The sequence below is a fragment of the Microcebus murinus genome, chromosome 22 (assembly GCF_040939455.1).
Source record: "Microcebus murinus isolate Inina chromosome 22, M.murinus_Inina_mat1.0, whole genome shotgun sequence".
In the NCBI taxonomy this organism is placed as follows: Eukaryota; Metazoa; Chordata; class Mammalia; order Primates; family Cheirogaleidae; genus Microcebus; species Microcebus murinus.
The window spans coordinates 23,758,105-23,771,232 of record NC_134125.1 but is presented as its reverse complement, the minus strand read 5'-3'; the positions used below and the strand labels follow the sequence as shown (position 1 = coordinate 23,771,232).

At 54.7% G+C, this 13,128-nt stretch overlaps 2 protein-coding genes across 4 annotated transcripts; both read right to left on the bottom strand.

Annotated features, from left to right (window-relative positions):
• Positions 1 to 1,217: 1,217 nt before the first annotated feature.
• LOC105862792 (D-dopachrome decarboxylase) lies at positions 1,218 to 4,313 on the bottom strand. Its single transcript, XM_012749326.3, has 3 exons — positions 4,114 to 4,313; positions 3,622 to 3,797; positions 1,218 to 1,455 (listed from the first exon to the last, which is right to left on the bottom strand). The coding sequence occupies exons 1-3, from the start codon at positions 4,219 to 4,221 to the stop codon at positions 1,383 to 1,385; spliced, it is 357 nt and encodes a 118-aa protein (XP_012604780.1). The 5' UTR covers positions 4,222 to 4,313; the 3' UTR covers positions 1,218 to 1,382.
• Positions 4,314 to 5,993: 1,680 nt separating this feature from the next.
• On the bottom strand, positions 5,994 to 12,332 carry LOC105862782 (glutathione S-transferase theta-3). Of its 3 annotated transcripts, XM_012749309.3 has the most exons (5): positions 12,059 to 12,319; positions 10,513 to 10,600; positions 8,558 to 8,708; positions 6,742 to 6,918; positions 5,994 to 6,396 (listed from the first exon to the last, which is right to left on the bottom strand). In XM_012749309.3, the coding sequence occupies exons 1-5, from the start codon at positions 12,168 to 12,170 to the stop codon at positions 6,202 to 6,204; spliced, it is 723 nt and encodes a 240-aa protein (XP_012604763.1). In that variant the 5' UTR covers positions 12,171 to 12,319; the 3' UTR covers positions 5,994 to 6,201. The 3 variants fall into 3 exon arrangements, with proteins under 3 accessions (XP_012604763.1, XP_075852848.1, XP_075852847.1); XM_075996732.1 differs by lacking the exons at positions 6,742 to 6,918; positions 8,558 to 8,708 and having other exon boundaries at positions 6,130 to 6,396; positions 12,059 to 12,331; XM_075996733.1 differs by lacking the exons at positions 6,742 to 6,918; positions 8,558 to 8,708; positions 10,513 to 10,600 and having other exon boundaries at positions 12,059 to 12,332.
• Positions 12,333 to 13,128: the final 796 nt, after the last annotated feature.

Below are 13,128 nucleotides of genomic sequence, written 5' to 3'. Positions count from 1 at the left end.
ATTCTGAGGTGAGAAACTTTAGATCATACAGGGGCCCCAGGCCACACAATATTATCATAACACAAAGCTCAGGGCCACAGTTGGGAGAAGACTCTGGAGAGGTGGGAAAAGGCCAGTCCACACAAGCAAGCAGGTAACATATCACTGTTGCTACAGTGGGGGTGATAGATTTAACATGGGGGGGGGGGGGGACTTGGTAAGAGCTTGTTGTCTTGTGGTCTAGTGAGAGTTAAGCCTGAAACCCATCCCTGGGCACTGCCACCAGTTATTCATATACAATCCACAAACATTCCCTGAGTCCCTCTGGGAAGCAGGACACCCATGAGACATGTTGGCAGAGAGATGGGTGCAGAAAGAGTTGAGCCAGGGAAAGGAACTCCAAGACCTAGCTTTTAAGGAGAGTCCTTAGCAACAGTCAGGCACAAACATAGCAGACACAAGCATATTCCACTAGAAACTAACTTTATTTACTATGTAGGCTTCACAGACTTAAAACCTGAATTTGGTATTTCACTGGTGTCTAAAGACAAGGATCATCAAATGTTTAACTGTGCAGGGAAACAGTGTCCACTACAGTGTCTAAAGGTCATGAGATGAAAACTCTGCATCAAAGTTCTAGAAAGCTGCTGAAATGGAGACTTCCTTTGGGCTCCCCCACTCCACCCATACATACTCTGAAATTCAAAAGGTTAGATGGCATGGACCACATTGATTCAGTTTCTAGTAGCAGATGCTGCACTTCCAGGTTTGGCATTCTGGGACACGAATTTTACAAAGTGGACAACTCCAAAGAATTCTCAGCAAGAGTCAAGGGGGAAGATGGCAGTTTTCTTCCCTGTAATGCCCAGAGAAGGTTCCTGAAGCGCATCCTGCCCTATTCCCCTGCCTGATACAGAAGACTATGGACAGGAATTGGCCTAGTGTACCCAAGGCTGAGGACAGGAACCTCAGGAGATCTCACCAGAGTCATAGGGAAGGCCCAGGCTGGACCAGCTGCCTACACCTCCCCACCGGCCTGCACATGGGTATGGAGAGGAAAGCCTCCAGGCTGAGCCCTCCACCCAGAGATCTGAGCAGTCTGAACATATCAGACAGCAGCCCGGAAGCCAGGAAACATCCCACCTCCAGGTTACCTAAGGTCTCTTCCTCATCCACCAGCCCTGCTGCCCCCACTGGCCCAGCATGCCCAGAAGTATAGGAGATAAAGAAGTCATGTCTGATCCATGAAGCTCTCTTCATTTATTTGGCATGAGGCTGGGGAAGAACAGGACTGTGAGGTCTCAGACATGTCTGCATGAGGGAGTATCCAAAGTTGGTATCCACTAGGCCCTCATTCTGCCAGGAGGTCTTTCTGCAAGGGGCAGCCAGCTCACAGATGCTAATCACATAAAAGTCATGACTGTCCCATTCTTGCCAATCTGCCAGGGCTCCAGGGGTAAAAAGCGGATAATGATCCTTCAGGAGATAGAGAAAAAGAAGTCATCAGCTCCTTGGCTAACCACTCATCTTGCAAGACCCCCATCAGGTGCTCCGACTGTGGGATCCCAGGACAGCCCACCAGGCATTTTGTAAACCTTTTCATCACAGTGTGATCTTCCCCTGACCCTTGACAGGGCAGTAGGATTGTCAGATGTGGGATGAAGGCTACACATCAGCGTGGCCCACCTGGGACAGACACTCAACACAGTAGGCTCAGTGTGTATGCTGTACGCACAATCACCCCCAGTATGTGGGCTGGGAGGGGGAGCCTGCCTCCTCCTAACTGCAGGTTCCATGAGGGCATGCAGTGCCTCAGCCACCCTTGTTTTCTCAAAGTCTGGCCCAAGTCCAGGCACAGGGTGACCCCCCCAACTAATGTCTGTGGAAAGAGTGAACATGATGCCCCTCTCACAAGGTGTCAGAAAGTTTCCAGTGAGGAGCACCAAAGCTTGGGATAACCTGACTGGGGCGGGGGAGGATAGTTATGACAGCTTCAGTCCTTCCACCTGTAAAACCTACATAAGGGAGAGATCTACCTCAAAGGGATGGCATGTCTGCATGAGGGGAGTGTGGACAGGGCTTGTAAGTACCGAATGGGATCATGCATGTAATGTACCTGTAGAATATCTGGCACATGGCAAGCATTTGTACACTACTTATTGTTGTTAGTATTATGATTGTCCCTCAGTATCCATGGGGGATTTGTTCCAGGATGCCCCAAGATACCAAAATCCATATGCTCAAGCCTTTATAAAAAATGGTGTAGTATTTGCATATAACCTATGCATATCCTCCCATATACTTTAAATCATCTCTAGATTATTTATAATATCTAATGTAAAGTATATACTAGTTGGTTATACTGTGTTATTTAGGGAATAATGACAAGAAAAAAAGTCTGTATATGTTCAGCCTTTTTCTTTTCCTCAAATATTTTCAACCCACAGTTGGTTGACTCTACACATGCAGAATCCACAGACAGAGGACTAACTGTATTATCCCTCCCCAGACTGAGAACACGGTCTTAACACCCACCAGCCTCCCTTGGCCAACAATGGCTCCATTCTTTTTATTTTATTTTTTATTTGTTTTCCTTTTTGAAACAGAGTCTCATTTGTTGCCCCAGCTAGAGTGCCGTGGCATCAGCCTAGCTCACAGCAACCTCAAACTCCTTCCTGGTCTCAAGCAATCCTTCTGCCTCAGCCTCTCGAGTAGCTGGGACTACAGGCATTCGCCACCACACCCAGCTAATTTTTTCTATATATTTTTAGTTAACCAATTGATTTCTATTTATAGTAGAGACAGGGTCTCGCTCTTGATCAGGGTGGTTTTGCAACTCCTGACCTTGAGTGATCCTCCCACCTCGGCCTCCCAGAGTGTTAGGATTACAGGCATGAGCCACCGCACCCGCCAAGGCTCCATTCTGAACGGTCCTTTCAAGCTGCTCAGGCCCTTATTTCCTCACCGGTATGGACTTGGCTCGGGAATATTTTCACCCAAGAGGAAACTTGAACTTTGCTGCAAAATGCCAGGTTTGGGTTGTAAGGGCTTCTTGTGGGGCTTCTCATAGGGGAAGGAACTCATTTAACCAACCCTCCCTGCCATTCCCAAGAGGCTGCAAATTGGAGATGGTTCATTTCCAGGTTTGTCTGGTGTCCCCCAGCTATGCTGGGTCTAGAACCCAGGTGTCTACACACCCAGGCCAAAGCTCTTTTCACACTCTGTGACCCTCCCCCAAGCCTCACCTGGAACCCGATTGTACCACAAGTCCAAAGGTCACAACCTCTGGACCTTCTGAGCAGCCCTGAAAAGTTCGAGAAAAGCACACTCTCTGGCTTCTTCAGCCAGGTGCCAGGGCAGGAAGCACATAGACCATCCCACATGACTCTTGCAATGCCCCTGCGGAGTGGTTAAAAAACAGCCTTCCCAGTTCACAGGTGGAAGCACTGAGGAGCAGAGCCAGGAATGCACTGTGAGGATGGACCCACCACCTGAGAGCTTAAGGGGTCAAAGGGCCCCAAGACATCAGACCCTGATGGACCCTCCTGGGCAGGGCAAGAGATGCATTTTTTCCCTGAGTTGGGATCACCGCCTCCTGTCTCACGGCAGTCCAGGATGGGTCCTCTCCCGACCCCTACGCACCGGTCCTGGCCCAGGGCCAGCTCCTTGGTGAGGAACTCGAAGAAGCCAGCGCTGTGGCCTCGGTTCTCCTCCGCGGTGCCCACCACGCCGATGGAGGAGACGAGCAGCTGCGCGCAGGGCTCCATGGAGCCGTTCAGCGACATGGACAGGCCCGGCCGCACCGTCACGTTCACGCGCTGCGGAGGACACCAAAGTTATTCCCGAAGCTGGGGCGGGCCAGGCTACTCTAGGGACCCCGGCGCGCGCGAGCCGAGACGCACAGGGTCGCGGGGTCAGGGCTCTGGGCACAGGCCGGGGTCCTTGGAGGTCACGGCAGGGTCACGGCAGAGGAGGGCAGGCGTGGGGAGGGGGCACGGCGCGCGGACAGTCAGAGCAGGGCGGGCGCAGGGGGGTGTCCCTGGGGAGAAAAGCCGGGGTCGCGGCGGGGCAGGACGGAGCCCGACTCCTGGACCCGCAACCCCCCCTCGCCCGCAGCTCCCAGCCCACGCTCACGTCCTCGGGCTTGCGCAGGATGGCGGCGGTGGCCGCGCAGAGACGCTTCTCCAGCCCGGCGGGCAAGCGGCCGGCGGGCAAGTTCGTGTCTAGCTCGACGAAAGGCATGTCGGGCGGCCGCAGGGAGGGCGAGCGACGGAGTGCGGCCGGGTCCGCAGGGCGCCGGGACTACGCAGCGGGGCGGGGCGCCGCGGCAACGGGCTCCTCACTGTCTGGCTCCCGATTGGTTGCCTTAGGCCACACCCCCGCCTCGGCGGACCAGTCTGGCTCTGTCGGAAGTCCCATCGCCCGGCCCCCTGCGTTGGCCACACCCCGAAACGGCTTTGGTCGCGTCCCGGCCCCGCCCACCGCGTCCCGGCCCCGCCCTCGCCCTGACCCGCTGGCGAGAGCTTTCCCCGGTATCGCTGGGTTCCTGGCCCGTGTTGACGCCGAGATCAAAACATCCCCCCAGCCGGGCGTGGTGGCTCACGCCTGTAATCCTAGCACTCTGGGAGGCCGAGGCGGGCGGATTGCTCAAGGTCAGGAGTTTGAAACCAGCCTGAGCAAGAGCGAGACCCCGTCTCTACCAAAAATAGAAATAAATTAATTGAGCAACTAAAAATATATATACAAAAAAAAAAAATTAGCCGGGCATGGTGGCGCATGCCTGTAATCCCAGCTACTCGGGAGGCTGAGGCAGGAGGATCCCCTGAGCCCCGGAGATTGAGGTTGCTGTGAGCGAGGCTGACGCCACGGCACTCACTCTAGCCTGGGCAACAAAGTGAGACTCTGTCTCAAAAAAAAAAAATAATAATCCCCCCAAACACACACTCCTGTAGGGTCTTCCACAGGCCCAACCCTGATAACGAATGTCATGGGAGTTTAAAAATGTTTTGAGTGAGTTGCCACCATTCAAAGGTGATTTCACCTCCGATAGATATGGAGATGTCGCGGCGCCTGCTGCGTAGCCTCTGCCAGTGGGGAGCCGCCGTCCGCGTGGGCGGCACAAGTGTTATTTATGACATGAAGATCTGTTGGTGTGGCTAAACACAAGTGTTTCATCAGTGTTGCAAATTTGAATTGTAAATTTCAAATATAATTGAAATTGTGTGGTACATGTGTACAATTTCAATTTTTCACATAAAAATGGCGTATAAGTGTGCATATTAAAGGAGCCTCCGTGGGAAGGCCGGCCAAGAGTCTGCATCTGTCACGGCCCTGCTCTGTTAGCATTTCATCTGCTAGACGACTCAGATACCAGAGGGTCTGGGACACAAGACAAGTAGGTTGTGACAGTCTTGAGGGGAGAGCACAGGGCCAGGTGGCAAGTCTGGGAGCCAGGGTAGGGCATGGAGAAGCCAGTGGTCAGGGTTACGAGGCCTGGGAGAGTGAAGCTGCTCAGCGGCACCTGGAGGGCCAGGGATAACCAGGGGCTTCCCTCCCCACAAAGAGGTTTATGACTCCAGCCCTGTGCCCCACCTGTGGGAGGCAGCACCATCCCAGAGGGAGACTTAGGAGATGGAGGCCATACCTGATTCAGGTTAGCCCCCATCTGTGATTCATGCACAGCCTAGGGGATGAAGCCTGCTGAGACTGAGGGAGGGAAGCGATGGGCTGAGGAGCCCACCAGAGGGGCTGCCTGAGCTTGGCTTGGGCTGGGGAGGTTAGGGAAGTCTCCCTGGAGAAGCGACAGGGTGCCGAATGCCAAAAGTCCAGGAGGGTCTACCAGGCAAAAAAGGTAAGGAGGGAATGGCAGGAGTCAAGGCCAGGAGGCTGAGGTGGGAGCTTGGAGAGGGTCTGAAATGTGTGTGGCCAGAAGGGGGTAAGGCCTTAAAAGCAAAGTTCAATGCCTTGTGCTTTAGCCTGTGAGGAACCACAGAAAGTTTCACACAGAAGAAGGGCAAGGTTGATTAAGTGTTTACTAAAGCAGTTTCCAGAGGTCACATGGAAGCTGGAACAGAAGGGAAAGTGGGGTGGGGAGACAAAAGGAACACACACAGGCACGATGCCTGGAGGGTGCTAGGGACCAGAGCCCACTAGGATGGGAGTCCTTACAGCCAAGGAGCCAGGCAGCTCCATCTCTGTGTTCTGCCAGCACAGACTGCCCGCTCACTGCAACAAAGCCTGCACTGAGGGCCTCAGCTTCTCCTTCGTGACGGGGTCTGCCGGAGGCAGGTCCTTGAGCTTCAGGATGTCTGCATTGGCCTCCTGGAAGAGATCCTCCCCCACCGCTGCCTCCACGCGCTGTCGCCATGCGGCCAGCTTGGGTCGGCTTTCGAAGACTTGGCAGCCAGCGCCCACAGGCTACAGGGAGAGACAGCCAGGCGGAGGGGCTGGACACCAGCCATGCACAAGGCAGCCACCACGCCTTAGGGACTGCATTAGGGACTCTCCGGTTGTGTCCTCCCTCCTCTACCATGTGAGTGATGGGATGGGGGATCCCTCTACTAGGGGACAATGGGAAGTTTCTCAACATCCCTGTGGTGAGGGGTTGTGAAGCCCCATTTTATAGATGAGAACACTGAGGCTCAGTGGAGGAAGTGACTCCCCCAGGGTCCCACAGCCAGAAAGGACAACGTGGGCTGCAATGTCAGCTCCCTCCCTGGACACCCCACTGCCCAGGGGGCCACCTCACCCCATGGCACTCACATGCATCAGCTCTGTGATGGCCACCAAGTCAGCCAGGGAAATATGGGACCCAGTGAGGAAGGCCTGGTCCCGCAGAAATTTGTCCTCAAGCAGCTGCAGGCACCTGTCCAGCTCAGCCAAAGTGGCTGCCAATGTCTCTGGGGGAACCGGCTCACCCAGGAACACAGGGAACATCATCTGGTGGGCCGGCAGGCAGAGAGAAAGGTCAGGCTCTGCCCTAAGCCCTGGTTCCCGCCCTCATTGCTTCATCACCAGCCCTCCAGTTTCTCCTCACCTCTGCCCACCCCTCTCCACCCCATGGCCACCAGCAGCCCTCAACTCCTGCTCAAACAAGGACAACCTCTACCTCTCCCTGGGTCCTCCCACAGGGCAGCCAGCGGGATCCTTCTGCGATCTCAATCTGCCCATACCCTTTCCTGCGCAATACCTTGCATGGCTCCCCACTGCCCTCATGACAAAGACCACCACATAGAGCCCTCTCCAGGTAGTAGCCATCCTCTCCCGCCTCCCCACCCCACTTCTTGCTGTACCCAGGCTTCTCAAACAGGAATGCGTGTGCAAATCCCCCGACATCTGGTTAAAGTGCATGTTCCCAATCACTAGGTTGAGGTGAGGCCTGAGATTCTGCATTTCCAACAAGCTCCCTGGTGACACCAATGCTCCTGGTCCACGGACCACACTTTGAGTAGCAAGAGTCTGTACTCAGTCCACTCAACTTTTCTCCATTCTGTCATCAAATGCACCAGGCTCCCTCCCTACCAGCTCGGGAGTGGGGGACTTAGCCCCCAGCCCCCAGAGGCTCCAGGAAGAGGCAGTTAAGTTTATGGAAACCCATTTATTGCCGTGCACAGGCCCTTTGATGCTCCCTCATACTCACAGGGCACCCCTGCACCACATAAGCACTCTGCAAATATTAGGTTGGGATATACATTTCAAAAACATATACACATTTGATAAGTAAAAATAGTACGTGCGTGTTGTGTTGATGTGCACTTATTTGATTATTATTAGAGTTAAACATGTTTTCATCCACTTATTGACTGTTTCTGTCTGTCCTTCAATTAAACCCTTACTGGTTTCCTTTGCCCATTTTTCTCTGGTGCTTTTGTCTGAAAGCCAGTTCTAAGAGCATCTCAAAGACAAAATTTCTAACATATCTTTTCCAGCATTTTGCTTGTTTTAAGTTTAATCTTTTTTTTATTTTTAATTTTAAAAAAATTTTAGGGACCCTGCGGTGTGCCGGCCGGCCCGCCAGACAGAGCACCCAGGGTCAATTTACTTCTTTTAGTCTTAATTTTTTTCTTATATAAAATTTCATTGTATATGTAAAATCTATGAGTCTTTTCTTTGTTGAGTTCTTCCAGTGTTCTTGGGCTCAGAAAGTCCTTCCATACCCAGAAATCAGACAAACATTTATTGAAATGTTTCCTCACTTCTCCCTAGTTTGGCTTTTTTCACTTAATACCTCTCCATCTGGGAATTATGTGTGTAACAAAGCGAAGATTGGGATTTTTTCCTCCCCTAAAAGGCAATATTCCCAGGCAGCCTGGAGTGTGCAAAAGGCTTAGGATTAACTCCTAGTAACTCAGGAATCAAGGCACATTAATGGCATCACTCGTTGGCTCCATGCCTTGGTTTCCCCTCTGAGAAACAAGTTGGCTGGACTAGGCAGTCTCTGGCATTCCAGGATTGGGTGTCCTAAGGTCTCAGGTCTGAATGGCACTTTTGGTTTCATTTTTTTATTTTTTTATTTTTTAAACATGAAGCTCCATCCGTTGAGTATCCTGAGAAGTGTCAGTGCCTCCCTGTGACTCACCTTCTGCCACAGGGCCCGGGAGCAGCTACTCCGCAGGGCCGTGTGCTGCCATGCCAGGTACTCATCCACGCGGGCGCGGGCCTGCAGGTCCTGGGGGTACCAGTGGTCAGGGGCTTTGTACTTGCGGCTCAGATACAGCAAGATGGCCACACTGTAGGACAAATTAGGATGGAAAGCAATGAAAAAAAGAGAGTAAAAATAAATTAATATAAATAAAAATATATAAGAAAAAATAAAATAAAATTTAAATTTAAAAAATATGTAAAAAAAAAAAATGGCCACACTGGGGGGACATGGCAGAGGTGAAAACATGCCCCAGTCACTCTTCAGCTATGTTGTGGGGCATTTTCACTGTCCCCATGGTGCAGAGGAGGAATGTGAGGCCCAGAGAGGCTAGGTAATGGCCCAAGGTCACACAACTCTTCACTGGGCCAGCCCATCATCTGAACTAAGGGCAGCAGGTAAAAAACAAAATATCAGGGATTTCAGCAGGGGCCCGGGGAGGGGCTCAGGGAAGGCTTCTAGGAGGAAGGGGAACTTGGTGTGAATCTTAAAGGATGAGAGCAACTTACATACCATTCCCCAAAAGATCCAAAGCCAGCTACCTCCTCAGACTCTCCTGGGGCTGGAAGAAGGCCTCCCAGGTGACATAGGTGCATTCCTTCACACCCTGTCCCACCTCCCCTCCACTGCTCCAGCCCCCTCCCTTAGGAAGTCCTCCCTGACCTCTACCCCATCACATCTGGCCCATGCAGCCTGACCCCCAGAGCTCATCACACCTCCATTGGTGTTGGCATGTTCAGTGACCACAGGCTCTGGAGCCAAACGGCTCTGAACATGAATACAGCTCTAACACGGAAGCACTATGTGGCCCTGGTAAGGGACACCACCATTCAGCCAGAAACCTGGTCTTGGCTCCCATCTCTCCAACCCTTCAGCAAAGCCTGCAGCTCAACTTTCAAGAAAGTCCGAGCCGACCGCCCCCATGTTGCACCACCACTAATTTGGTAGGGGCCACGGCACTGATTGCTGGGTGACTGCAGTAGCCTTCTCACTCCAGCCAGAGGGATCCTTTAAAACATAAGTCAGATCACAGCTCTCCTCTGCTCAAAACCTTCCTATGGCCCCATCCCCCTGTGGGAAGAGCTGAAAGCTTCCCTGTCCCCCACACTACCCTCTGCCCTCATCTTCTCCTTTTCTCCCTTTTCCCCAGCCACTCTGGCCCCCTGCCCTCCAGCCTGCACCCCACCCATCGTCCCACCTCACCCTTCCCTCCAGCCAGAACACTCTTCCCCACATGCCTGGTGCCTCGATTCCTGCAGGTCTCTACTCAGATGCCACCTCGTCCAGGGGGCCTTCCCTCAACACCCTACTCTTACCATGTTGATTTTCTCCATGGCCCGCATCGACACCTGCAGTGCTACATGCTTACGAGGTTTACTGTCAGCTCTCCAGTCTAGGATGTGAGCTCCCTGAGCACAAGGACGGAGACACGTTCACTCTCAAGCCAGGCCTCTATGGGCTGGGCCTGGTGGATGCTCAGCAAATAGCCACTGAAGCTCGTTGGGTGTTCCCTTCCCCGCCCCTGCTTCCCCCACGGGATTTGTGGGAGAAGTGGTAGCTCTAAGAGCCTGGGACAGCAGCTTCTCAATACTTAGCACTCTCCTTGCTTCTAAGGGCTGGGCTGGCAGTGAGGAAGCCTGGAAGCAGGCTGGGCCCTGTGACCTTGTGCAACTCCCTCCCCTCAGTTTCCTCATCTGTACCATGCAGGAAGAGAGCAGGGATGCTGTGGCAGCCCCTCCAGCCCTGGGTGCCTCTGCCCAACTCAGCCCACTTTCTGCCCTGGGGGTGCCACAGGTGCTGGGCCCACAAGCCAAGGTCCACCCCATCAACAGTGGACACACAAATGGCTGACCCGCCCCACAAGGCCTGGCAGCAGCCCAGTGACCTGTTACCTCTCAGCCAAGGTGAAGTCCCCGTCTTTCAAGGCCGGCACCTTCCTCAGGGGGTTCACCTGGGCAAAGGCATCACTGTGGTGCTGACCTTCAAGGGAGAGCAGTGAGGTGAGTGTTGGACGGGGAGAACCCTGAGCCCTCTGGGGTCTCTGCCTGTCCCCACCCACCCCAAAACCTAGGCACTAGCTTTCTGAGGCCCCTATAAAGGGGGCATCAGGGAAGAGGAGGCCACTCTGCTAGTCACTGCATCTTAGACCCTGAGACCATCAGAGGTCTGCCTTTCCCCTTGGAGCATGGGGGAGGGTGATTCCCTTGGGCTGTAATCCACCCCGCACCCCAGCCAGTTCCATCCGTAGGTCAGCCTCTCCAGTCTCCTCCCTGGGCTCTAAGCATGTCCCCTCTGATCCATCTTCCTATGTCAGGCAGAGAATCAGGTCCCTCTGACCAGGCTGGGTGACTTATCCACACCCCAGAACCCCAGCCACACTTGTGTTCAGTCCTCATGCCAACCTCACTCTTGCCAGGAACACCTGTCCCATTCAGCCACCCAGTCTCCATCAGCTAAGCTCTTATTCCTTTCCTGTGCCAAACTCCCAAGGTCCCCTTCCCAGTGGGGGTTCCCAGGTCTGACTCACTTCCACATACACTCCCCTAACCCAGGTCAGTGCTGGAGGCTACATGAGATGCCTGGTTAAGGTGTGTGGATTAGAGGGCCTCAGTCAAGCCAGGCTCCAGCCATATCAGAGCCCTACCTATGGTCCTCTTTGCCTCTCAACTGAGTGGACACAACCACCCCTGCCCATTCTCCCTCCAGAAGCTGCCTCTGTCCTATAGGAGGTGCCCAAGCTAGGGGTACCATGGGCAGCACGTGGGAGGGCTCAGCCAAGCAGGGGCCTCCCTCTGGCCTGCCCACGGAGCTCGGGCCCTGGTGCCTGCCCTCCTGCCTAGTTATAGCCTTGCCTCCTCCACTGAGTTCTGCTCCAGCTATGTTCTTGGCCAGCCAGACCAGCAAACCCTGCAGCCTTGGGTGAGGATGCTGGCCTCCCCCGTGGTCCTGCCACAGGGCCCTCCGTCCTCTAGGAACAAGTCCTCCAGCTGAGTGAGAAGCAGGAAAAAGAAAAGGCAGAAGAATGGCAAGGAAGACATAAAAGTGGAAGGGACCTAGCCAGGGGCAGGTAGGAGGAAAGAGGAGACCCCCAGAGGGGTCCAGGTGGACCAACCCTATCCACCGGGAAAGGAGGAGGCAGTTTAATTGTTTTCTCCAAGCCTGGGGCTGAGATATTCCAGCCTGCACTCTACTTCCCTACACTCCCCCTGTACCTGCTTTGCCTCCTCTTAACCTGTTTTTGGAAGAACGTTTTGTATTCACTAGGCAAAGATCAAGGCTCTTTAAAAATACACAACTGATAACTGATGCAACGGTTTCCACCCTGGAGCCTGACTCTTCCTGTCTGTCTGCACACTGGCCCGACCGCGAAGCCACGGGGACAGGCGGGGGTCGGCCTGCACCCGGGGCCCAGACACCCCCGCCAGCTCTCCAGGCCACCTTTGAGCAGCTCCACCGTGCGCAGCTCGAAGGGGATGCCGTTCTTCTTGGCGAAGATGTAGACGGCGCGGCAGGGCTGCGACAGCAGGTCCAGGTAGAGCTCCAGGCCCATGGCGGGGCGGCCGGGCGCGGGACGGTGGGCAGATCTTGGGGGCGGGAGCGGAGGACAAGCTCCGGGGACAGCACCAAGAAGCAGCCGCGACAGGAACGGCCGAGGCACAGAGCCCAGCCTCGGCGCACAGCCCGGGACATCCGGAGCCGGCCACGCACCGCCCCCCCCGCCCATTGGCTGGCCCCGGAGAACTTTGGGCCAATCAGCGGCGCCTGCGCTCTCCCGCCTTCCCTCTCCTGGACCCAATCCCACCTGCGGGGCTTTTCCCTTGCCAGGAAGGCACAGAGGGACCTGAACTCTGCCCCGGGCGTCGCTGCCTGGTCATACCCCCTCCCTTGACCTCAGTGTCCACCCTCCCATGGGGCAGGGTGGACGGCAATGAGAAACAGGACACCGCGGGCGCTTCCAGCACAGACTCTCAGTGAATTTAGGGTCGAAAGGCCTGGGCTCCTTGCGGTCGACCCAAGCCCCCTCCTCCCATCCAGCACGAGCGCTGAGAGAGGAGGAGGGGCTTCGGAGCCCCCCTGGAACGCAAAGGGTGGAAGGGAAAGGAGGCGCAGCCGCCTCCTCACCCCGCGCCTGGGCCCGGCTCCCAGGACGGAAGGCGGGGAGGGAAAGTACCTGACCACACCCTGGGTAGAATGCGCTGCCCTCCCCGGCCCGGGTCACTCATCTCACTGCAGCTAATCCCTCTCCCAAGGCTGAGACTCTGTGAGGCCTATTCAGAAGTTCCTGGGGTGTCTGGGATTTCACAAAACTCCCCCCCCCCCACTTTGCTGAGCCAAATCCCTCCACCTGCAACCTGGGGGCTCCTGAGGCCTGTGGCTAATGACACCCCTGTTTCCCAGAAGGCCTTCCTGAGGTGAGAAGACACTGTCCCCAAATCCAAGATTTGGGGAGAAAGCTCCTTGGCAAGAGGCTCGGTTATTGGAGAATAAGCAATGCTTGAGAATATCTT

What these genes read in the sequence shown, in the direction of transcription:
- LOC105862782 (XM_012749309.3), bottom strand. Translation starts at nt 12,170, where the DNA reads ATGGGCCTGGAGCTCTACCTGGACCTGCTGTCGCAGCCCTGCCGCGCC. An exon ending in CACGGTGGAGCTGCTCAAAG is followed by an intron (nt 10,601 to 12,058) that starts GTGGCCTGGAGA and finishes TCTCCCTTGAAG; the next exon opens with GTCAGCACCACAGTGATGCC. An exon ending in CCCGGGCCCTGTGGCAGAAG is followed by an intron (nt 6,919 to 8,557) that starts GTGAGTCACAGG and finishes CCGGCCCACCAG; the next exon opens with ATGATGTTCCCTGTGTTCCT.
- LOC105862792 (XM_012749326.3), bottom strand. Translation starts at nt 4,221, where the DNA reads ATGCCTTTCGTCGAGCTAGACACGAACTTGCCCGCCGGCCGCTTGCCC. An exon ending in TCCTGCGCAAGCCCGAGGAC is followed by an intron (nt 3,798 to 4,113) that starts GTGAGCGTGGGC and finishes TGTCCTCCGCAG; the next exon opens with CGCGTGAACGTGACGGTGCG. An exon ending in CTGGCCCTGGGCCAGGACCG is followed by an intron (nt 1,456 to 3,621) that starts GTGCGTAGGGGT and finishes TATCTCCTGAAG; the next exon opens with GATCATTATCCGCTTTTTAC.